The sequence below is a fragment of the Canis lupus genome, chromosome 23, assembly GCF_003254725.2.
Source record: "Canis lupus dingo isolate Sandy chromosome 23, ASM325472v2, whole genome shotgun sequence".
NCBI classification, from domain to species: domain Eukaryota; kingdom Metazoa; phylum Chordata; class Mammalia; order Carnivora; family Canidae; genus Canis; species Canis lupus.
In genome coordinates this window covers 19,725,488-19,750,025 of record NC_064265.1, presented here as the reverse complement: position 1 = coordinate 19,750,025, position 24,538 = coordinate 19,725,488, and the positions used below count along the sequence as shown (strand labels likewise).

General features: G+C 41.7%; 1 protein-coding gene across 24 annotated transcripts in view; it reads right to left on the bottom strand.

The window, feature by feature from the left end:
* Positions 1–678: 678 nt before the first annotated feature.
* The window catches only part of THRB (thyroid hormone receptor beta), a 371,974-nt gene continuing 348,114 nt past the window's right edge, over positions 679–24,538 (bottom strand). For all 24 annotated transcript variants that reach the window (XM_025461005.3, XM_025461011.3, XM_035705026.2 and 21 more), the window contains 3 exons: positions 16,645–16,791; positions 12,663–12,921; positions 679–5,543 (listed from right to left, as the gene is read on the bottom strand). In XM_025461005.3, the coding sequence (XP_025316790.1) occupies positions 5,302–5,543; positions 12,663–12,921; positions 16,645–16,791 (648 nt within the window). In that variant the 3' untranslated portion in view covers positions 679–5,301. The remainder of the gene's footprint in view (positions 5,544–12,662; positions 12,922–16,644; positions 16,792–24,538) is intronic.

Sequence of the window (24,538 nt, the reverse complement as noted above, 5' to 3'; positions counted from 1 at the left end):
GGGGAAAAGAAACACTTTTTAGTTGGTTTGGAGCTTTATGACTAATCTGGGAGGTGATGGGGTGGGGTGGGGGGCACCATAAGGTAAAAGGCTTGTGGGCATGATGTCTACAGAAAGGATAGTTCTACAGAGGGAAATCTACACAAAAACATGAACAGGGGTATCTCCTGACAAATACTGATTGAGCACTCAGATTCAGCCATGCCTGACTCCTGAAGTTTTCAGATATTACAGTAGATAAATTCCCTTTATGCACAAGCCAGTTTGATTTAGCTTTTTTGTTACTCATCACAGAAAGAGTCCTATTTAACATGTGTTCAGGGTCATGGACATAGAGATACATATTGATAGCTGAGATGAGTATAATTCCATGAATAATATTTTGGAACATTTTGAGATAAGATGAATAATCCTGGAGCTGCAGAAATTTAATTCTTCCCTCCTCACCCACCTCTGTGGCGCCTTCTGAGAATATAGTTCCTCATCAGCCTATTACTTCTCCCTGCTACCTCTATACCTTCCTCCTAAGGAAATGCATTTATTCTAGTAGATGCTTATGAAATAAATGCCCTTATATCCCAGTTTCCCTCCCTTTGAAGCAGCTGAGGTGAAAAGAGCAGGCGAACCTGTGCTTATTTAGAAAATAATAATATTTAAAGAAAGAGACTGGCAAGTATGTCCGTTATAAGCTTTTCTTTTTTCTTTTTTAGAATTGAAGCTTATGAGTTTATCTACGCCCACTATATTCATAATTACAATTTAATATCTGCATACAAAAGCTATGTAAAAATTCATTTTTCCCAAATATACAAATTTTCTTTTTTGGATAGTTTAAAACATTTGATCACAGATTTTAACAGAGTTTTAGGCTGAAAAAAATATTACCAACCTAGCAATATCACTTAACACTGTTTGCAAAACATGTATCTTCCAATGACTGTAAATCTTTTCCTACTTTGCAGTATTTTTCTGATTCTCAGGGCATGAAGACATTTTGAGGGGGAAAATGTGTTTTCTCTGGAGAAAACATAGAGAACTCGGCTCTATAATCAAATGAAAAATGCCAATTAGGAAGAACCAAAACAAAGAAGTGGTGTAACATCAGCTCAGTCATGCCCTTCTCTCTTCTGTATCAACAGTACCTGTGTAATTAAATAAAGTGTCTTCTTTTGTCTTTCATTGTGCTCCGTAATTGACATGAGTATTGTCTGCATCCTGAGGAGGACAGATTTATATTTGATTGTCTTGTGCATAAGGTGGGTCAGCTTTAACTGTGCGACAGAAAGCCACAAACAGCGTTTTACCTACACGATATTGCTCTTGAAGGCGGCATTAATTAATGTGGAAACACACTAGAAATGCACACTTTTTGCATTTGCAAACATTTATACAGCACAGTAAAAATTCTGTAATAAGGCCAAACCTTTTTTCCCCCCAGTCTGTTCTGTGTGTGTGTGTTTAATGTCTTTTTTTTTTTTTTTTTTTTAAAGATTAAAGTAAAATGTCTCAATTGTAAAAAATACACACCGGGCAAATCCTTACCTGGATAATAAATATCTACATCACAGTACAATAAAATTTCTTCTCTATAAAATTTAAATATGGATTATAGTCTATCACTATCAAAAGAAACACTATGCTAATATTTCCATATTATTAAAATAACAGGAAAAATTACAAGCTTGTCTTAGAACCTGATGCCATAGCTGTTGAAAAGGGCAAAGAGATTCAAATGTCCATAAGTACTCTCCTTCAGGAGAAGAGCCGCCGCTTGGTTATTCACTTAAATTCAGTTTGTGAAAAAGGTTTAGCCTTACAAATGCTGGCTACATTTCAAAAACCATAAGACCGATTTCATAATTTATGACTCATGCATCAAAAGGTCAATATGACACAAATAGGTTAGAGTTCCATAGAATAAAAATGGATCACTGACAATGACATGCTTTGAGGGTTCTCAGCAGTTCCACGGAGGCTGAGTCTCTCGGGGGCTCAGTGCTGTGGAGGCGCCAAGACTCGGGCACTGTCCACAGGGGAGCAATGCGAATGGCGTGGCTGGAGCGGAGCCCGGTGGTCCGTCCCGATGACCGACGGCCACGCTGCAGAAGGAACAGGTGTCACTTGGGGCACAGGTGAGGGGGTGTCACGGGGCCGAGGCATCAACACGGCAAGCACGTCATTGAGGACCAGGGCTCATGGGGACTAGAAAAAGCTCTGAGGCAGCACGTGGTGTTTTGAGCAGAATCATAAAGAAGAAGAGATCTTACTGTTTTCACTATTTCTTGAAATACTGCACAACTAAATTGAAGAGCAAAGTACACTTGAGGATTACAGACGCACACACTTGCACACCCCCCCCAACCACTCATCCCCCAAAGTTAAGTGATTTATAAATAAGAATCCCAGTGGTACAGGAGTGTTCTCCTTTACTGGGATGTCTCCCCTCTGTGAGGGGTTTCAATCAGGTCCACACTTGATTTGAAAGGCGGGACAATATAAGAAAAAATGTTTAAAAAATTCCAGAGTAAACCCCTCCTGATTGAGTTTTATGAGATGGAGTCTTGAGATTCATTAAATACCTCAACCAGTTACAGAAGAAATGAATCATTTCGGCCCCAGAGTCATGATCCTTTGAGTCCTCACAGCCTTTCCTTTCAAACTGAAGTACTTTAAGGAGTGTCCTACTCAGCATAAAGCACTCAGCCTACAAGAGTTTTAGATCAGCAGTTTGCCTGGTTAAGGCAATCATTTAAGGATCCTAGGCTCAAACCGAAATGTCCTTGGGGTTGGCTGGATTACTGTAGATATACTGTACCATTTGGCCAATGCCCAGTCATGGTTAATCCCCAAAGGATTCAGATTTAGCCTCAGATCAGACTCTACTTCTATTTGAATCTGGGTGTGTCTCATGTTCTAGGGAATCTCTGTGACATGAATCGAGGAAACTTTCTCCTGGGAAGGCTTGATGCCCAGCAGGTCTGTGAACCCTCCAGGACCCCACCTGCTTGCCTTCCTCTCCCCTTCTGAGAGAAGAGTTGCCTCTCAACGCACGGAGCTTCTTAGAGTTACCCTGGAGAGGTACTGTGTTTCAAAGAGTACTTCTCCAAGGAGAGTCAACAGAGCGAGCTAAGTTGCTAACAAAGCAAGGACTTCAGGAGACTGGCTAGAGGCTGCCTTAGAGAAAACAAAACCAAACCAACCGTCTGTAGATAAGTCAAAGCAGGTAATCTGCCCATGAACTTCATGTTCATAATCTTAATCTCTTCCCCTACTTTCTTTCTTTGCTTAGCTAGTTCCATAGCGATATTCTTGTTTCCTGTTCCTCAGAAGCCAGGATAATCACTTTTGCATATTAAACATATTTTTTTCCTTCTAGATTATTCCCAATCACACTTAGGTTTTTCAGTGCTGTTCCTCTTCTTTTTCCAAGGCCATTCTGCCTTTCCTTACATAATTGATGAGTAGTGTGTCAAATTCTTGTTTTGACTCAATACCAAGTATGCTTTCCCTAATTGTTAAGAGGGCCATAATTTCTACCTAATCAAGCTAGAAATTTGAATATGAAAGGAACCATCAAATAGGAACAGATTTCCCCCCTGAAATTAGTACAATATTAAGGGTGGGAAGGATTTTAAAGTTCATGACTTTTCCCTAGGTGAGAAAACCAAGACTCAAGGTCACAGATCTACCAGCTGACAGAGCGCAAAGTAGAACTCAGGCACCCTGACTTCTGGGCAAGTTAAAAAAGAATTAATTCACTTGGTTTTCACGGTGACTTGCATTCCTTTGTTTTTAGTTAAATCTCATGGATATGGCTTATTTTCCCCAATGTTTCCAGGATAAGGCAGTTCAAGGCAAGTCAAAGAATAGTTTATGTTTACCACACCAGTGAAGAACAAGATACATTCAATTGCATGGGTACCATCTTGGCCCATTTTCTGGAGTTGAAATGATCAGGGGTCACCATGGGTTTTCTGGGCATGAGCTACTACAGCCTTTGTCATCAGGGAGGAGGGTGAGGCAAAGAAGGTGAATGTTTGTGTACATGGTCTGCAGGTTTTTTCTGTGAAATATCTGTCAGGGCAATGCTCTCAGAGGGACCTAGAGGGTCAGTGGCCGGACCCGGTTTGCTCAGTGATAGTCAAGCCTGAGAGTCAGAGGGAAAAGGGGACTAGGAAACATCTGTTTGTAGAGCAAAGACCTTGAGGATCTAAGACCAAAAGGAACCATGAGCACACGAAGAGACTCTCAGAACACTGTACCTTCTTCAACTCAGAATGTACTGCACTGATCTCTCCTCAAAATTCCTCCAGAACAAGACTCAAATTTCTGCTTGTTATCTCTCCTTGATTAGAAGATTTAATCCGTAGGGAGATCTGTTGTCAGCTCAGCAAAGATGCAATCAGGATTAAATAACTTCAGGAGTTTGGGAGATGACAGATCAGATGTCATTGAAAAGTGACAACGCTCTGCAAATTGGTTTGATTTTGGTGGAAATTTTCTCTGAGCCTAAATTGTGAAGAAGCCTTCCTACTCTGAGGTAATGCCATGTGGATTTTTGGAAACTGTCGAGTCACTGCCATTAGTGAAGCTTTTGAATTTCTTTGGGCTTACTGAGGAGAATTATTTCCCTTAGTCAGTCAAATACCTGCACATCTTTGAGAGTCACACTCTTGTATAACTTGAATGAAATCATAGGATTATAAAAATTAGAGTGAAAGGATAGTTGATTTTTCAGGAAGAAATGTTCCTATACATTCCAAGTTATGCTGCCAGGAGAGAATGAAGAGAGCTGAAAACAGCATGCTCTTGAATAGATAAAAATCAGTTCAGACCTTTCCCTAGAAAGCTGAAAGCCACATCTAACCAAAAAGGTCATCTGTGCCATGCTAATTTGAGCCCTGCAAAAATCAGGACTGGATCAAGATGACCATATTATCTTGGCTTTAAGGCTTCATTAATCTTCTGCTGTGCCATTTTGTTTGAGTCTCTGACCAGGGACAGATGGGAGCTGGTGATGGTTGGTGCTGGTGAATTAATGATTGTCCCCACCCCACCTCCACAACTGTAAAACCTTCAAAGCATTCACATCAAAGGACTGGAGAACAAAATGCAATAGTTACAAGTACCCGCATTCAAGGGGCAATTTCATCCATGTCTATGCTAAGGACTACCTCCCTTTACCCCCAAACAGTCCCTCCCAACACAAAGAAACAAAGGAACAAACAAAGAAGAGCTAGGCAATGGAATGAAATGACACCCAGTAGTGCTGTAGGAATTATGAGAATGAAGTCAATCAGTCTAATCCTCGAACACTTCCAAGAACAATGGGGGAAAGAGTTCGGTGGGGCATTCCACCTTCATGTGCAGGAAGCGGCTGGCATGGCAGGCTCCAATCATCCGCAGGTCTGTCACCTTCATCAGGAGTTTTGGCCAAAAGTGTGTCACATGATGTTTCCGATAATTGATATAGTGTTCAAAGGCCAGTAGGAAACTATCTTGGTATTTTTCTATTCTTTCAACGCAGGCGAGCCCTGGGCGGTCTGAGGGGGAAGAACAAAGATGAATGTTATTCAAAAGTGGAAAGGAGAAGCTTTGACTTGTACAGTTCAAGCCATTTAATATGAAGTGGGCAGATCAACTCCTAGGAATGAGTGTAGATATGAAAGGAACTCTGGAGCATAGGGAAGTGTCACAATTTACATAAAGGGAGTCAATGCTTTGTTTAGGTAAAAGTCTCCAGGTTAGACAAATCACCTGGGATTGGTGATGCCTCTCTCTTAAGGTGCAGGAGAAGCCTCACCATGAGAGTCAAAATACCATGCATAACAAGGGGAAGATTTTGAGTTGCCCCTAGCTGCCTGGCTGAGAGGTGAAGACAGGCATGGACATGCAGAGAAGGGGAGATGTGAGAAGAGATTGAAAACATTGCAGGGGGCCTGAATGCCAAGTGAGGAGTGTCACACAATAAGAAATTTTCATGAAGACAAAGAAGCACAATATCCAATTTTAGTTGTTTACCAGGCTGTAAGGAACCACTCCTTCCCCTCCCTTGTACATGTGATAAAACTGCTACCTGTAGCCGCCTTCCATTGGTGTGTTTTGGGGAATTAAATGAAAAGAAGAGATGTGAACCATGCTAGTATCACCCTGTGCAGAGAAGAGAGAATCACTGTGGGAAGTTGGAGCTAGATAAGACCATGACCATGTAATGACCAAGAAATCTTAATAAGCCTTGCCTGGACTGCTGGCCTTCCCAAAATATGTAGAAAGGGACTCAAGGCAATTTCACAAAAATGATAAAGGCATGTCATGAGAAGGCTAGATGACTGGGGAAGATGCAGGATGCAAACACTTGGAATATGAAAGTGGGTACAGGGGAGTGTACCTCAACATAATAAAGGCCATATATGACAAGCCCACAGCTAGCATCATATTCAATGGTGAAAGCCTAGAGGTTTTCCTCTAAGATCAGGAATAAGACAGGATTCCTATCCTCAGTACTTTATTCCACATGGTACTAGAAGTTCTAGTCAGAGCAATTAAGCAAGAAAAAGAGATAGAAGGCATCCAAATTGGAAACGAAAAAGCGAAACTGCCACTATTTGCAGATGACATGATATTATATATAGAAAACCAAGACTTTTCCAAAAAAACTGTTAGAATTAAGAAATGATTTCAGAAACGTTACAGGATACAAACTCAGTATACAAAAATCTGTTTCATTTCTATATATTAATAATGAATTATCAGAAAGAGAAATGAAGAACACAATCCCATTTACAATAGCATCAAAAAGAATAAAATACCTAAGAATAAATTTAACTAAGGAAGGAAAAGATCTATACATTGAAAACATAAGACATTGATAGAAGAAGCTGAAGGAGACACAAATAAATGAAAAGATACTCTCTGTACTCATGAATTGGAAGAATTAATATCATTAAAATATCCTTTCTACCAAAAGCAGTCAACAGATTCCATGCAATCCCTATCAAAATTTCAATGGCATTTTCTGCAGAAATAGGAAAAACAATCCTAAAATTTGTATGGAAACACAAAAGAACCTGAATAACCAAAGCAATCTTGAGAAAGAAGAACAAAGCTGAAGGCATCATGCTCTCTGATTTCAAACTCTATTACAAAGCCATAGTAATCAAAACAGTATGGTATTGGTATAGAAACAGACACAAAGGTCAAAGGAACAGAATAGATAGCCCAGAAATATACTCCTGCATATATGGTCAATTAACTTATGACAAAGGAACCAAGAATACAGTGAGGAAGGGACAGTCTCTTCAGTAAATGATGATGGGAAGATTGGACAGCCACATGCAAAAGAATGAAACTAGACCCCTATCTTACACCATACAGAAAAATTAACTCAGAACAGATAAAAGACTTAAATGTAAGACCTAAAATCATAAAACTCCTGAAAGAAAATGTAGGTGGTAAGCTCCTTCACATTAATCTTGGTGATGATTTTTGTGGCTCTGACTCCAAAAGCAAAGGCAACAAAAGCAAAAATAAAGTGGTACTACATCAATTGAAAAAGTTTCTGCACAGCACAGGAAACCAAAAAATGAACAGGAAACCTATGGAATGGGAGAAAATATTTGCAAATCATATATCTGATAAAGGGTTAATATCCACAATATAAAATGGACTCATAGAACTCAATAGCAAGAAATCCTACAATTCATTAAAAACTGAGCAGAGGTTCTGCAGATATTTTCCCAAAGAAGACATGCACATGGCCAACAGACACATGTAAAGATGTCCAACTCACCAATCATCAGGGAAATGCAAATCAAAACCACCATGAAATATCACCTTACACCTGTTAGAATGGCTCTTTATCAAAGACGGCAAGAGATAACAAGTGTTGGCAAGGATGTGGAGAAAAGGGAACCCTTGTACACTATTGCTAGAAATGCAAATTTGTGTAGCCACAATGGAAAATAGTATGGAGGTTCCTCAAAAAATTAAAAATAGAATTACCATATGATCCCGTAATTCTATTACTGAGTATTTATCCATGAAAACAAAAACTTGAAAAGATATATGGATCCTATGTTAATTGTAGCATTATTTACAATAGCCAAGATATGGAAACAACCTAAGTGTCCACCCATGGACAAATGGATAAAGAAGATATGGTATATACATAGAGTGGAATACTACTGAGCCATAAAAATGAAGTCTTGCCATGTACAACGACATTGATGGACCTTGAGGACATCATACTAAGGCAAATAAGTCAGAGAAAGACAAATACTATATCATTTTACTAATACGTGAAATCCAAAAACAAAGAAAGAAAGAAATAAAAGCAAGCTCATAGAAACAGAGAACAAGTGGTTGCCAGAGGCTGTGGTCTGCGGTGGGCTTAATGAGTGAAGGGTGTCTAAAGGTACAAACAAACTTCCAGTAATTAGATTTAAAAAGTCTTGGAAATGTAATATACAGTATGGTGACTATAGTTCATGATACTCTATTCCATATTTGAAAGTTGCTAGTAGAGTAGATCTTGAAAGTCTTCATCACAAGAAAAAAATTTTGTGACTATATATGGGACAGATGTTATCTAGACTTACTGTGGTGATCATTTTGCAATACATACAAATATCAAATCATGTTGTACATCTGAAATGATTACAACTTTATATGTCAATTATGCCTCAATTGAAAAAAAAATTATAAACCTGGCTGGATTCCTCACATAGCTCCAGGGAGCCCTACCGACCCACTGCCCAGTACTCCTCTGTTTGCTCTTTGTGGCTCTGATCAAATAAGTTCACACTTTTAAGTGTCCAGGTATTGAAGTATCTGTATTAGTAAAAATCAAAACAGAGTTCTGCTTAATCTATAAGGAAGGCTCAGCACTAATGTCTCAATCTGCTCTTCTTAGTTTAAGCAAAAGATATGGGCTTTCAGCATCCCCTATTTGGCTTGAATTGTCATTTGTGCATTTTTATTTTGTGTTTTCCTTGTATTTGATGCTGCTGCTCTATGGATCTCCTCAATCCCTCTCTCCCTCACCCTTGTCTTCTGTCTTTGAGAATGCCGGAAGAATTCTCCACAGGATCCTTTTCCTTTTGATCCAAATAGAAAATCAACATAATACTGCTCTGGATGTACTCCTTCACAGGGGAAAAAAATAAGCTGGGTTTCGTGGCCTCAAAATTCTGTCCTTTGATGAGAGATAAAGATAAGGTGGTCATATAAATGACACAGAGAAAATGAAAGGGCATTTCATCATGTTCAAGTGGCACTAAGCATGTTTATGAAGGAATATTTTAAAGGTCAAGGACTGTTTTTAACTCCTGGAGACAGAATTTCTTAAAGATCTGTCCTTCTGATCAGTTCCATTTTAGCTCTCCACTCATCACTGCAGGACCAAAGAACTTAGTGGGAGCAGCTCCTGGAAAAGGCTTTGAAGAGGAGGTGTAGGATACTGTGTAACCGATGCCACACAGAACAACAGGGCGTAGAGGGCAAGGCTGAGGTGGGCTGGAGCCCCGGAATATGGATACGTAGCTATCACGTGCCAACTGTAAAGTGTCTGGTAATAGTTTTCTGGTCCTGGTAGTATGAAGGAAAAGTGCCCAGGTCATTAGGGCGGAGAAGATTTTTAAAAGGTTTTAGGTATGCCACGCGGTTACCAGGCAGTGACAGTGTCATCAGAATCGAGGATGGAGGAAGAATCATCCAGGTAAATATCTGAGAGGTTTGGTATCATAATCACAACCCTTGCCTTGTCCAAATACTCCCTTTATTTACCTTACTGAGATTATTTGCCTAACAATCTGTTAAAATTAACTCACTATGGAGGAAACATTATATTATTCAGGAAATAGAAATCCATGTGCCGCCCATGGAAGATAACTGCCAAAATGGGTGCAAGACAAAAACCCTTATTAAACTTTAGCTCAGGAGTCCTGCTGAAGACTGTGCCTGATACCCATCCTGTCTGTTCAACAGAGAGGTCAGTAAGTTTAGCGAGGCGTGCAGGATAGGCTGGTTCCAAAATGAATCTCTCTCCTTGCTTTATTCAGAAGGAGGTACAACCGGAAGAACATTCTAAGAGATACAGCTTTCTCACTAGCTGGTTCAATGTTATTTAAAATTGTCTTTGTAAAAAAAAAAAAATAAAAAAAAAATAAATAAATAAAAAAAATGGTCTTTGTAGCACTATGATTTCTGCTAAAAATTACCTTGAATCCCTCCTCCAGGAATAGAATTCCCACTTATTGAGTTAAATTTTTTTATTTTAAAAGACTGAAACCGGGATCCCTGGGTGGCGCAGCAGTTTAGCACCTGCCTTTGGCCCAGGGTGTGATCCTGGAGACCCGGGATCGAATCTCACGTCGGGCTCCTGGTGCATGGAGCCTGCTTCTCCCTCTGCCTGTGTCTCTGCCTCTCTCTCTGTGACTATCATAAATTAAAAAAAAAAATTTTCTAAAAAAATAAAAATAAAAAAAATAAAAGACTGAAACCCAGAGAAGATAAGGGGTTGACTCAAGGTCACATAGGGAATTCTTAGATAAGCTATTCACTCTATTTCTTTAAAAATAATTCTCCTGAAGGACCGAGGACCCTGGTTTCTCACTGGTTGTTGACTGGAAACCACCCTCAGCTCTGAGAGGCCACATTCAGGTCCCTATCATGTGAGCTTTCCCGATATGGCTGCTTACTTCAGCCAGCCAGCCAGCAGGGGAGTTTCTGGAGCAAGTCTGTTAGCAAGAGAGAATTTTTTTTTTTTTAAGATTTTATGTATTTATTCATGAAAGAAATGCAAAGAGAGAGGCAGAAACATAGGCAGAGGGAGAAGCAGGCTTCCTGTGGGGCCTGATGTGGGACTTGATCCCAGGACTCTGGGATTACAACCTGAGTTGAAGGCAGATGCTCAACCACTGAGCCACCCAGGTGCCCCAAAAGGAAATCTTATATAACGTAATGTAACCTAATCACAAGGAGGTGGCATTGAATTCATCGTATTCTACTGAAGCAAGTTACTGGTTCTGCACACACTCAGCAGGAGGGGATTGTACAAAGGTATAAACATCTGAAGGTGGGGAACATGGGAGGCCTCCTACGGCTTGTCCGCCACAGCATACAACAGGGTGCCTTATGCTATTTTATCTACTTATGTTTATATTTTAGATTTTTCCTAATAAAAATAATTTTTTATAAGTCTGCCATACCTAAATGTTCTGTAGCAAATACATTTCAAGATGAGCTTAAAAAAAAAAAAAAAGAAGAAGGAATTCTACTGAGTGAACCAGGAAGCACGAACTCTATAAAGGATTCTCATTGTACTTATGACCGATAATTTATCCATCTATTTAGTCATTGATCCAATAAACATTTCAAATTCTACTAAACACTGGCCTAAGCAGTAGGTGTACAACCAGACACATTTCTGTTCTCAAAAAATAAACAATCCAGAGGTAGAGGCGGATAAGGTAAGCTGACAACTATAGTGCAGAGTGACAAGTGCTGAGGCACAGCTAAACTGAGGGTACTCTGTAAAGGCACAGGTGGCCTTTGAAACTGCCTATTTATAATTTTTAAAAAATTTATTTATTTATTTGAGAGAGTGTGTGTGTGCATGTGGGGGGAGAAGGAGACAAGCAGACGCCCCACTGAATGGGGACCCTGAGATCATGACCTGAGCTAAAACAGAGTCAGCTGCTCAACCTAACTGAACCACCCAGGTGCCCCACTTACCTTCTATTTAAAGACTAGCTTTCCTTAAAGGATCTGACATATTTTGCATTTCTTATTTATGAGATGATCTCTGAAGAGAGAAGTGTCAGAATTATTATTCATTTTTCACTGAAGGAGTCTGGAGCCCTGATAATGAGCTCAGGGTAGGTTAAAGATGGCTGCAAATTTTTTGCCATTCCTCCCATCTAGAGGTGGGCTCTTGACTCTGGGCTGGTGCTGGGGCTTTTTTGGACCAATAGTATGTGGCAGAAGTGATGCTATATGACTCAAACCTGGGCCTTAAGACATCTGCAACGTGTGCTTCGAATTCTCCTTCTTGGAATCCACCAGCCATGTAAGAGTGCAACTAGCCTTCCAGAGGAGAGGCTGCATGGAGAGAGGCCTGAAGCTGTGTTTGATGTCTCAGCCCCAACCCCTACCATCTGGGGATGCTTTAAGCCACTAAATTTTGGAGTGGTGTGCGAGATAGCAATAAAAACCTGAAACTTAAGTTGTAGCTAAGCCATAAACAAATTTTAGCTTTTCCTCATGATTTCCTCAACCAGAACTTAACACAGAGTGGTGTGGTCACTCATACCCATATCCTGGGTACATAAAACCAGAAGAGGGTGAAGTTGGCCAATGACGGTAAGTCAGGCTGGGTAGTGTCCATTGAAGGTAGACCATTTCATAGAGTCTTTAAAATGGCTCCTTTGGGTCCTTCCTACTATGCTGGAGGAGTGCAGGAAGCATCAGATACCTGACACCCCCCTTCAGTTCCCAGGTCATTGGCAAACCCCCAATTGCTTGCTGAAGGAGAGTGAGCTATGATTCTGAAACTAAAGGGGGGCAGTGGGGGAGGGATCAGGAACTTTTATCAAGTGATTTGAATTAGCATCAGACAAGCAAAAGCTCTTTGGTCTCCCAGTAATGTGTCTGGGAGTACTCACCTGAAGACATCAGCAGGACGGCCTGAAGAAGGGCTACTTCAGTGTCATCCAGGTTGAAAGAAGACAGTGACATGCCCAGGTCAAAGATGGCATCTGACACCACCCCAAGACCCCCGTTCTTCAGCTGGCCCCGCGTCACTGCCATTTCCCCATTCAAGGTTAAAGTCTCGCTTTCTGGGTCATAGCGCACAGCAGCTCGAAGGGACATGATCTCCATGCAGCAGCCTTTGAGGAGGATTATCTGGTCTTCACATGGCAGCTGAAAAAAACCAGCCCATATCAGCAAGAACAAGTGCACAGACGTCAGTGAGGAATAACATGCAGTATCTTAATAGCAACAGGGACCACATCCTGTGATCAACATCGGTCCTGCACTCTTTGGGCCTCTGGCTTTCCCTTCCTTCCTACTCAGCTGTAGACTCTCAACAACCATTTTTCATACTCCAAGCTGGTCACTGATTTTAATGTCAGTACTCTGCCTTTCTTTTATGATGGATATAGATCTCCAACTAGGATTGCAGTCCTGTGTGAGATTGTGCTACTAATCCCTTACTCTGGGGGTTTGTATAATAACACCAACTGATCGCTGCTTGAGAACGTGGTTTATGTTAAGCTTACCACATTTCTCACAGTGGCTGGCAATTCTGCTTCTCTTTGATTTTTGAAGCAAGTTTGCTTCTTGGGTCTCTCAAAAGGCACAAAAGGAGAAGGTCGCTGGTAGAAGAGTGTTGCCTTACAGATTCAGAGATGTAAAAGCGTTGGCCCAGGTCACCCAGTGAGTTAGAGGCAGAGGTGAGACTAGAATTCAGACCTCCTGGCTCCTAGGGTTATGTTCTCAGGACTTCAGGCACCAGAATTACTCCACACACTGGATTTCTCTGCCAGTGCTATAATCTCGTTTTAAGCATCCTTGGTTGCCTTGTTAATTTGGATTTGTGATAATGTGATAATATTTATAATAAACTTAAAAAAAGTACTTTGTTAGCAAAATAACAAAAAAAATCAGAGTTTTACCTTCTGGCAGGAGAGAATGTTTAATTAAAAGCCATTATCAAAATAGTTTGAAAGGCTATTAGTTAATGGATATTTTTGATGAATTGGGCATTGTGCTAAGATTTTACGTGTGTCACCTTACTTAACCTTCACAGCAATACAGTGAAGTAAATATTCTAATTCCAATTTCATTTACAGAAGTGGAAATCCAGGCACTGAGAGGTTGAGTAACATGCTAAGGGGTCACATGAGGGTTTTGTGGGTGAGGCTAGGATTTGAAGCTAGATCTTTCAGAATCCAATGCAAAAAAAAAAAAGAATCCAATGCAAAGAGAAGAGAACACACTCTTTTGAAGTACTGAGGATATGACTAGGTTTCCATAAACAATGAATATGTAAATTATACATAATTATTATCTTTTCATTAAATCAGGTACAAATTCTTTTGGGGCAGTACTCTTGGCAAGACTCACCTAGTTCAATTTTGGTTGTTACATAAAAGTGAAAGTAATATACTTAATTACATTTAAAATGCTGGGTATTTCATATTTTTTTGCTAACTCGACCTAGCCACCTTACCATTTAATCTCAAATTACTTAGCTTTTTCTACAGAATAAAAGTCATTTCATATTTGGTTCTGGAATATATACATGGGAATTCTCTCCTTCCATTCATTAAAGAAAAAAAAATCACTGTGATTTGCTTTTATTTAGGTTCTAATTTGTATTCCTTGATTATATCCTTGGATTTCTGGCCCAAGATCATTGTAGGAAATAGGAAACCCCGAGCTTAGATGTATCCATCACCAGTAAGATGGAGAATTGACCCAATTAGGTGGAGGCTGGCTTGAATGCCTATGGGGAACAGGGAATATTCAGCCTCATGAGGATCACCTGAGGGCTTGTGAATCATATTGCTGGTCCTACTCTCTGAGTTTCTGTATTCTCCAAGTTCCCAGGGTATGCTTCTGCTATTGTTTCAGGGATCCCACTCTTGAGAATCACTGACATGGAATAGCAGAGAGAAATTACCAATCAGATCAAAGCATTTATTTATTTTTTTAAATTGTCACAAAGAATGAAATTTGGGCAGACCTTGTCTTTGTAGCCAAATCTGGTTGTAGATGAAGTAGAGGAATTCTTTTTAAAACTGTTTGGTTCAGATTTAAATAAAAGCTGAATGAGTATTTGTCAAGGATCACCAATGGTTTAAAAACTAGGCCAGATGTCTTTCCCTTTTAGAAAGGTTTGTAGGATGCTGGTGAGATTTGTTTCAACATGTGGGCAAATGATCTTGGTCACCTACCACAATACTTTCATTGTGAGAGCACTACACGAAGGGCCTGACAGGCAGAGGCAGGGACACTCCCACAGACTCTTCCTGTCTCTTTGGGAGAGCATCACTCAGGTTGATTGGCAAAGATGACAGTGCTCTGCACTCCAAAAGTGAGTCTTTTTTAAAAAAAATTATTTATTTATTTGAGACAGAGAGATAGTGGGAGAGAGCATGAGTGGGGGTAGGGGCAGAGGGAGATGGAAAAGCAGACTCCTCATTGAGCAAGGGAGCCTGACAAAGGTTTGATCCCAAGACCCTGGGGAAGGCAGATGCTTAACTGAGCCCCCAGAAGTGATTCTTAATGTGCGTTTTTGGCAGTTCTGTCAGAAATGACTTTAGATCTTTGAAGCCCTGAGTATCCACCAATCTTGCTGGTGGATTGGCATGGATCTTAGCAGAAAATTAATGTGAGTGCAATTTGAATAGCATATGTACCAAACTGCCTCTGGCAGGAAAACTCTGGCTTTCGCAACCACCTGGGATTTCCAACCCACTCCATAGGCAGCTCAGGAGCCCACACCGGTCACTTCCCTCTTTGGGGCTCTAATGAGAGGAAGAAAGGCTAAAGGTCCTCAGGAGGTCACAAACACCACAAACACATGCATCTCTGCTGTAAAAGCAGCCCCCCCTTTTATTTTGCAATTTGGAGATGGTGGAAAGGAGACAGAATCATGACTTTGAAGCAGGATTAAACTTCTAAGGGAAACTTGAAGAGAGAAACTTGCCACAATCCATGCTTGAAAGGTTCTGTGTTGACCCTTTACCCTTGTCCTGGCCATATGTGTTTGGTGTGTTTGTTATTGGTGGTGGAGATGGCTTTTCTTTCTTCTTAAACTGAAATATCTGTGGTTAGTTTACACAAGTTTTACATTTTCTAAGAAATCTTTTGTTGGTATTCAAAGGGGAACACATGACTAATAGTACAGCTTGCATTGCAGGGGTAGCATACTCAATAGAGCTTTCCTTCAGACACCAAGGATGAGGGACATGGGACACACCCCAGAGAGAGAAAGAAAGGTCCAGAAAAATATACTTGACACAGTGAACAAAAAAGAAAGATGACACCCAGAGTCAGAGGAACAAGCACCCTTGGCACAACTGTGAGAGTGTATAACCCTTCTTGAGAGCAATCTGCCAACACATCTCAGAAGCCTCAAAAGGAGGAAACAGCCACACAACTGTTCTGCTAGGATATGTAGCGGAAAGCATATTGACTTTGACTCAAGCCATGGCCCTGTGTTTGGATAAGTTAATCTCTTTGATCTTAGTTTCCCCCATCTATAAAATGGGCTTAATTCCAGGTATCCTGCAAATGTTATAAGGAGTGGATTTAATGTGGGCAGAGTTGAGCATGGTAATTGGGACATTGTAGGTGCCAAATGAACAGAAGTTATTGCTGTCATACTTCCCTATACCTGGGGTCAGTGAATAGACAGGATCTTCTGCCTCATGTGGACAAGCTAATAAATGATGATTGAATAGAGAAGGTAGGGAAATAAAGATGAAACAGTGCAAGTTTTTGTTTTGTACTGACATTGCTTTATGTGACTAAGTCCCAACTAATTAATATTAAATTATAAATAATACCCAGTATTCCTGGAAATTGATGGAACTATAATGAAAAATAATGCAGAAGAAAAAACAATTTCCTTACCTCACAAAACATAGGCAACTTTTTGGCAAAATCCACCACTCTGGTAATTGCTGGTGTGATGATTTTTGTAAAATGGCTGAAGGCTTCCAAGTCAACCTTTCCACCTTCTGGGGCATTTACTATTGGTGCTTGTCCAATATCTTCTGGCTAAGAAGGAGAAACAAGAAAGATTTGTTTTATTTTAAAAAATATTTTATGTATTTATTCGTGAGAGAGAGAGAGAGAGGCAGAGACACAGGCAGAGGGAGAAGCAGGCTCCATGCAGGGAGCTCAACGTGGGACTCGATCCTGGGTCTCCAGGATCACAACCTGGGCTGAAGGTGGCGCTAAACCGCTGAGCCACCCGGGCTGCCCAACAAGAAAGATTTAAATGAAGAACCTGAAGGGATCTTTATTTATCATAGTTTTCATGTGGCAGAAAATCTCTTCTGAATTGACATGCTATACAATATCTTGTTGTCACTTTGCTCCATAACAGACAATGCAGTTTTCATGTAGTTTAGTTTTCTGAGCAAAGATGTATGTCTTGGCCATTGCTTTAACAGCCCCCAGTGATCATGTCACAGAATTGGTGCTGTAGAATTAAAGAAAGGGAAAGCAAGTGAGAGAAAGAGGGAGGCAGAGAGAAAGGACAGGAAAGTGGGTTCTGCTTCTCAATGCATGAAGGATGCCAGGTGATATAAGTGCTAGGGGTTCTGGGGTGGCATTTTCAGAGCCCTGCATGTTCTGGTGTGTGTGGGCCACGATGGAGGAGTGCAATGAGGGATGAGGGAGCAGAGGAAAGCTGAAGACAAAGCACAAGCTGATACGCCATAACCACCCCCCACCTCCCCAGCTCCTGGGTGGGATGTGTGTGACAGTCCTCCGGAAAAGTCCTGACCAGTCTTAATGTTAATGCTTTGCTAGAGGGGAAAAACACCTTAGTTTGATAATAGACAGGCCTCCAGTATCCTAAGGGTCTTCTTTAGTATATAAAAGTCTTCGTGGATGCCTCCCTTTTTCCTTAGCTCCCCCTACTCCCAAGTTTATAATCAGCCATTCCTCACAACCCCAGTGCAGCAGCTCTTTCTACCCATGGGTCCTGTCCCCCTGCTTAAATAAAATCACCTTTTTGCACCAAAGAATTCTTTCTTAGCTGTGGGCATCAGCACTCACTAACACTCCAAAACAACATCACTGGCAAGTAGCACCCTGTGGATTTGTTTTTGCTTTTGACCCAGGTGCTGGGGGTCAAAGTTCCTGTCTGCCCTACAGACTCCAGGTGGAGGAGGTCTCAGCCAGCTGAGGAGGAAGACCTCTAGGTCACCCATAGGAACTAAGCTGTGTACACTTGGCAAACTTTCAGGCAGGCGGTATTACTAATATTCAGTGTTCCCGGGGCACTTCTCTCCTGTTGACTTGCCCAAGAACAATCCATAGCCTTGCTACTCAAAGGGTGGTGTAGCCGCTTGGATGTCACCTGGGGACTAGTTAGAAAGGCAGACTCTCAGCCCCCTCTCCAGACCTAATGCAGAACCAGCACGTTAGCAAGCCCCTCAATGGTCCTGATGTCCATTGGTACTTTCTAGCTCCTTATCAGTGCTCTAAGACCATCTCTGAGACTATCATGATCTCTCCTGTATCTCCTGTTGTCACCTGTGTTTCCTGCCAGGAGCAGTCCTCTCTATTGACCTTTCTTGTTGTAATAATAATGACCACTATTTACCTGTGGCCTTTTGAGGGAGTGCATTATCTGAAGTAGTTCTCACACAATCTTGATTGGCAGATGAGCAAACAAAGGGCTCAAGGAGGTTAAGACCAATCCCCTGAGGGCAGAACTGGGATACTGGTCACCCCAGACTCCACACAGCAATCTGCCAAGAAGCCCACATCCACCCCCTACTTCGAGACTTTTGCAACCTGTACACTTAAAAAAAAAATTATTTATTTATTTGAGAGAGAGATAAAGTGTGTGCATGTGCTAGCGGAGAGAGGGGCAGAGGGGCAGGAGGGCAGGGACACCGGCAGGCACACTTCCTCTGAGTGCGGAGCCTGATGTGGGGTGCGATCCCATGACCCTGGGATCGTGATCTGAGCTGAAAACAAGAGTCAACTGGCTGAGTCATCCAGGTGCCCCACAACTTGTACACTTTTGACACCAGTGGGGGAGTGAAGGGGCAAAATTCTACTCCTTAATATTTCCCTTATCAGCCTTCTCCCACTGCCTTGCTGGAAGTCATGAAGGTGATCCAAGGGATCAGAGACTCAGGCCCGTCCCACGGCCTAGAGCCACAGTGAACAGACCAGAACCAGGCACCCAGAGCTGGGAGATGCGGGACGGTGGGCAGAGATGGGCGGGAGGAACCGACACTGAGAACCAGTCAAGCAAAGCTGAATCCCTCACCTGCAGACTGGTGAGGGCACTGCTCTGACAAGACTTCCAGGGCACACTCCTGCTGCTGCTGCTGGCCTGGGACCACACTTTGAGAACCACTGGGCTGGCAGTAACCACATCCAGCTCAGAGTAATCCAGTTACCATTTTATTCCCACACCTCCCCAATTATTGCTCACGTCCAATTTTTAGCACAAAGAAAAGCAAAGGATGATTATTTTACTAAGGTGTTACTAGGGCCCCAGGGTCAACAGGAGCAGCCTAGGCCCTCCAAGGGTGTGGTAGGAGCTGTGGTTACAGCCTTGGGGAGGATTTTAAAATATATTACATAACAAACTCTGGCAGCCCTGACCTTTTATGGGTTATCCAGTAGGTTCTTCTGTTTATTTTATTTTATTTTTTTATTGTTTGCTTTGCAGGCTGCAAGTGGATGGGAAAGGAACCTAGTGTGTCATGTTCTCATAGTCAGTGATGATGTTTGGGGACAACTGTTGGCATGGGAAGCCCACGGGAGGCTACTGCTCTGCTGACTTTCTGGATGCAGCCAGAATCGATGGTATAATCACACGTACAGCTTCCTTTCTCTCTGTCTGTCGTCTGTCTGTCTGTCTTTCTCACATAGACTGAGCTAAGGGAAAAGGCACATCACTCTCTCCTTCGGGCACTGCTTCTCCTGGTATGCTTCACCTTCCTTGTTGGTCTTTATAATTCCTCCCACCCTAGAAGTGAGACTCCTCTCACCTGCCTTGTTATTGAAGCTCAACTGATAAAAGGAGCATGTTTATATTAAAAAAGAAAGAGTTTTATATACACACACACGCACACACACAGGGTGAACATTTTTAAAATTAAAATAAATAACAATATTTTTATATTTTTATAGTTTTGTCCGGTTGAGTCCAAATGTCTTGTCATTGGACACTGATAGATCTAATCTGATTGTCCTTTGAAATGTTAGTAAGTTAATGCCAAGGTTAAAAATTTCCATTAAAAAAATAAAATAAAAATAAAAATTTCCATTTAATCTGTAGGTTTATGGAGCCTTGGAATCACACCTGTGATACCTCTAAAGGTTTGAAAAAAGGAGGGAAATTACACAAGGAAATATAGTAATTTTAATTAAAATTAAACTCCCAAATGTAACCATCTCATAAGCTTTTCTGTTGAAAAATAAATAGCAGGATAGGAACAAAAAATGTACTTTTAAGCCTTTGGGTATCTAATGGAAAATACAATTGCTAGAAGTAAAATCATATACAAAGTAAAAGCTTTTTATTATATCAAGCTTTATTCCCCTAATGGTTCTTGGTTACCAGAACAGCAGACAGATAAATAGATAGATAGAGTCTATGAATTGAGCTGAGTTAACACATGAGGTATGAGAAATTAAGGTTGAGCACTGCAACCTTGTCTGTGACTCCCCTAAAGATTTTTCACATCATTTGCTACAATATTTGGAAGATGTTAGAAATAAAGAAGAGTACAGATATTTGACATCAAACAAATCTATTAGATACATTAATACAACTAGTAGCCTTGTAATCCATGACATGAGATACATCTGCACACACACACACACACACACACACACACACACACAAGCACGCATTGAGCTCAAGCTCAGGTACTGATGATAAGCCTCTGGCTTGCAGATTCACCAGGGCAGGATGTGGGCACAGCCTGATTTTTGGTTCTGGGGCTCAAATTGCCTTAGCTTGATCAAGGGGGTGCTTCCCTCATTTTGACTTTCTTCCTCCTTGTCTGCCATAATGGTCCTCCTGAGCCAGCTTAGCCTACCTCTTCATGTCTCCTTCCCACCTTGCTTTGCACTTTTGCTGTGTGGAGCTGCCTTTCCTCCTGACTTTTGCTTTCTTTCCAGTCCCTGCTTTCATCTCATCTTTGCCAAGTCCAAATCCTACCCCACTCAAATTCTATTTTTTCCCAAATGACCTGTGTGAAATGATGCCTAACTCGTCAGACCACAGATGGTGGCCCACATACATCACTCATATGGCATTTAGGCATTTATTGCTATCACTTTTTATTGCAGTTATGTAGGTACACAGCTAAGATATGAACTTCTTGGGTAGGGGGCATAAGCCTTAAGTTTCTTTGTCTACTGTCTGGAAAGCACTGGGGCTAAAAGGTGGGGCCAGAATGCTTATTGGTTGGTTGAGTGAGTAAATGTAACTTTATAGATGTTGAACCAATATTTATTGAGCAACACCTATGGGGCCAGGCCTAGTTCTGGATGCTGAGGTTAAATCTGTGAACTATGTATCCTCGAGGAACTTCCAATGTATTGAGGGAAGACAGACAATAAATGAAAAGAGGAGTACTCTCACAGAAAAAATTCTGTTTGCGATTTGACTGGAGGTGACATGATAGTACCTGGGAGTAAGCAGCGGGGAGGAGCAGCCCAGGGCTCTTTAGAAGTGATGTATGAATTTTAACTGGAAGAAGGTCAAGAGGGCAGCCCTCCACAGAGCCAGAGGAAAAGGATTTAAGGCAAATAGAAAAACCAGTGCCGAGTCCCAAGGCCAGAAAAGGGGCCCATGTAGTCGGAGCCCAGAGATGGCCTGAGATGCGGTTCAAAGGAAGGCAAGGGTCCTGTGATGATGGCCCTTGTGGGCTCTGGGGAGGAGATGGGCTTATGGAGTGTGGCTGCACTGAGGGGCTTTCCAATGGGAGCTCAGAAGGATGAGAGTTGGACTTGTTATGTGGAGTCGGGATGTGGGGAGCCAGAGGAAGCAATGGGCCCGCGGCACTAGCTGTTTGGGCAGGAGATGAAGTGGTCTGGACCACAGGGCAGCAGTAGAGATGTAGAGAATTGGAAGAGCTCAAACCTATCTTGGGAGCCGGACATAGGACTTTCTGACTGACTGGATGTGCGGTGTGGGACAATAAGGAATCCAGGATGTCTCCTCTGGGGCAGAGGAAGGGGTGGGGGACACAAAGGGAGAGATGTAGGGATGTGTGCAGCGGTGGGCTTCAACTAGCTCAGCTGTGTCACTAGCTGGTGATACACAGATGGAGACTAAGTGCCTTTCTGCTTTGACTGTTGATCATCATTGTTCAAGGTGAGTAGCAGATGCTGCCTCCTGACCTCTTTGCAGTGGCTGGCTCAGAGCTGAGGGCTTCTTGGCTTGAACCTGTAGCTCTCTGGCACATGCAGAGTGGGATGGGACCAGACTGGATGTTTCCCTTCCTCTGTGTGATCAAGGGTGTTGCCTTTGTAAGGAGGGACAGGAAGGCCCAGACAAACAGTTGATTAAAGGTCCCTGGAAGGCTCTCCCTTTTCCTGGGATGATCAGGGCCAGACCTGAGGGTGAGGGTTGTAAGGATAATGCACATTGGAACCACTTTTGTGATTGTTAATGATGTGCTGAGATACTTATATCTACAACTTTTACATCTTGTGGTGGAAAGTCACCCAAGCCTTAGAGAGGTGAGGGAACTTGCCCAAAGTCATGTAACTAAAAAGCAACAACAACTATATAGATTATATATATTTATAAAGCAGCAGAGACAAACATTGAACTCAGGCTGTCTGACTGAATCTCCATGCACATGACTACATGCCCCTGCCTTCTTCTGATGCAGTTATCATAGTTTTGGGCAATTGAAGCCTTCCTGACTTGGTTGCTCTTGCCTTATGACCTAGCCACAGACCACATGTGGCCAAATCACTCATCTTGCCTGGCCCTTCTGCTTATGCCCCTTTTCTGAGGCTTTCCCAATTGAGCATGTGTGAGATCAGATAGTAGCTCTGCCAGGGAAAAGTAGAGCAGGCCGGCCCTGGTTCTGATGGACTCATTTTATACTTTAATGGAAAATCCACCCAAAGCCATACCTTTGCCTATGAATGAAGGGAACAGAATAATAACAGCATGTCAACAGACAATATTGTTGCTGCTATGGGGTTTACTCCAAATCAAGTGTCTTCCAGCCCCTGGGAGGTGTGGAAGTGAATTACTCGTGGCTGAGAGACACTGCTTCCCTTGTTGGGCATCAAATGCCCCTTGTTCTTTTCTCAGTGTACTCCTGTGTTTCATCGTCGCTGTCACCACACCCGAAGGGTGGTTACATTGGGCACTTCTGTACCATCAGGGATTTGGGTGGATTGGGGAAAACTAGAAAATTATGATTGAAATGCTTTTGGAAATAGTTTTAACGAGTGGCTTTGGAATTATTATGAAAATCTGCATGGATTTTTAAAAAGTATTTGCCAGTGATTCTCATTTTTACAGACACAAATATAGATTTGAAACCCAGGTCAAACCACCAGTCTCTATTTCTGACTTGAGTCTTAGTGTTAGGGTTAAAAACAATGAAGAATCTTCTTTTGGGGGGAGTAACTTACTTTCCTATTCCAGATAAATGAATACTTCCAGTTTTTATGACAACATATAATTTTTAGTCCCTTTTTATATATTACTATACTATTATTAACATAATAGGTCTCCTAAATTCTTTTTCAAAAGAAGATGGGCCATTATCACACACAAATAAATGGAATAAATGCATAGCAGTTTTGTAAGCAGAATAGAGGTGCTCAGCCATATAGGAGACACAAATCCTCATGTGTAGAAGCCTATTCAGACATGGATATCATTTAGCAAAGCTGCCTTTAATGAAGGATTCTTAATGTCCTTGCAGGAATAATTCACCACTCAGTCAATTTTTTTTCCCCTGAGCATAAATACTCAATCAGAGTCACCCTTCTGCAAGGGGTATGTGTAAATATGTAAACTGGCTGAGACACAGGGCTTAACTGTACTTTCTCTGAGGATCGGCCAGTGGAACTGTACATTCTGTTTAACAAATATTTATTAAGTTCCATTCTGGTTATCTATGCTGTGTAACAAACTACCCTCAAACTTGGTGGCTTAAAACAACAGATTTTTACTGTTACTCAGAGTTGATGGGCTCAGCTGGGTGGTTCTCACTTGGGGTCTCTCATACAGTTGTCCTCAAAAAGCCCCAGAGGCTGGTGTCATCTGCAGGCTTCTTTACTTATACGTCTGCTGAAAGGCCTGGCACCAGATTCAGCCTTAAAAGTCACTCTTCTAAAATCTGTTGCTTAAAGGAATCACACACCAGCCCATGTTCAATGAGAGAGAGGAATAGACTTCACCTCTCCATGGGAGAGAATAAACTGTGCATATATAGGAAAGAAAGAATCTAATTGCAGCCATCTTCGAAAAGAGCTACCTACCACAAGTCTTAACCACACATGTGATTGACACTGAAGTGACCATACTGAATGGAACGTGGTCCTTCCATTGAGGAGATGCAGGGGCGGTCCGTTCCAGGCATAGAAGGGGATTGGCTAATAGAAATGAAGCTCATTGTAGAGACAGATGGGACCGTGGAAGTATTCTTATCTCCCGAGCACACCTCTAAGAAAAAATGGCCTGGAGAAGCAGTTATTTGTATTTGGACCAAGAGGGGCAATTTCTTGAACAGATCAAGGATATACAAAATATACATTTGACATCAGCTCCGCCACGGGAGGGAGA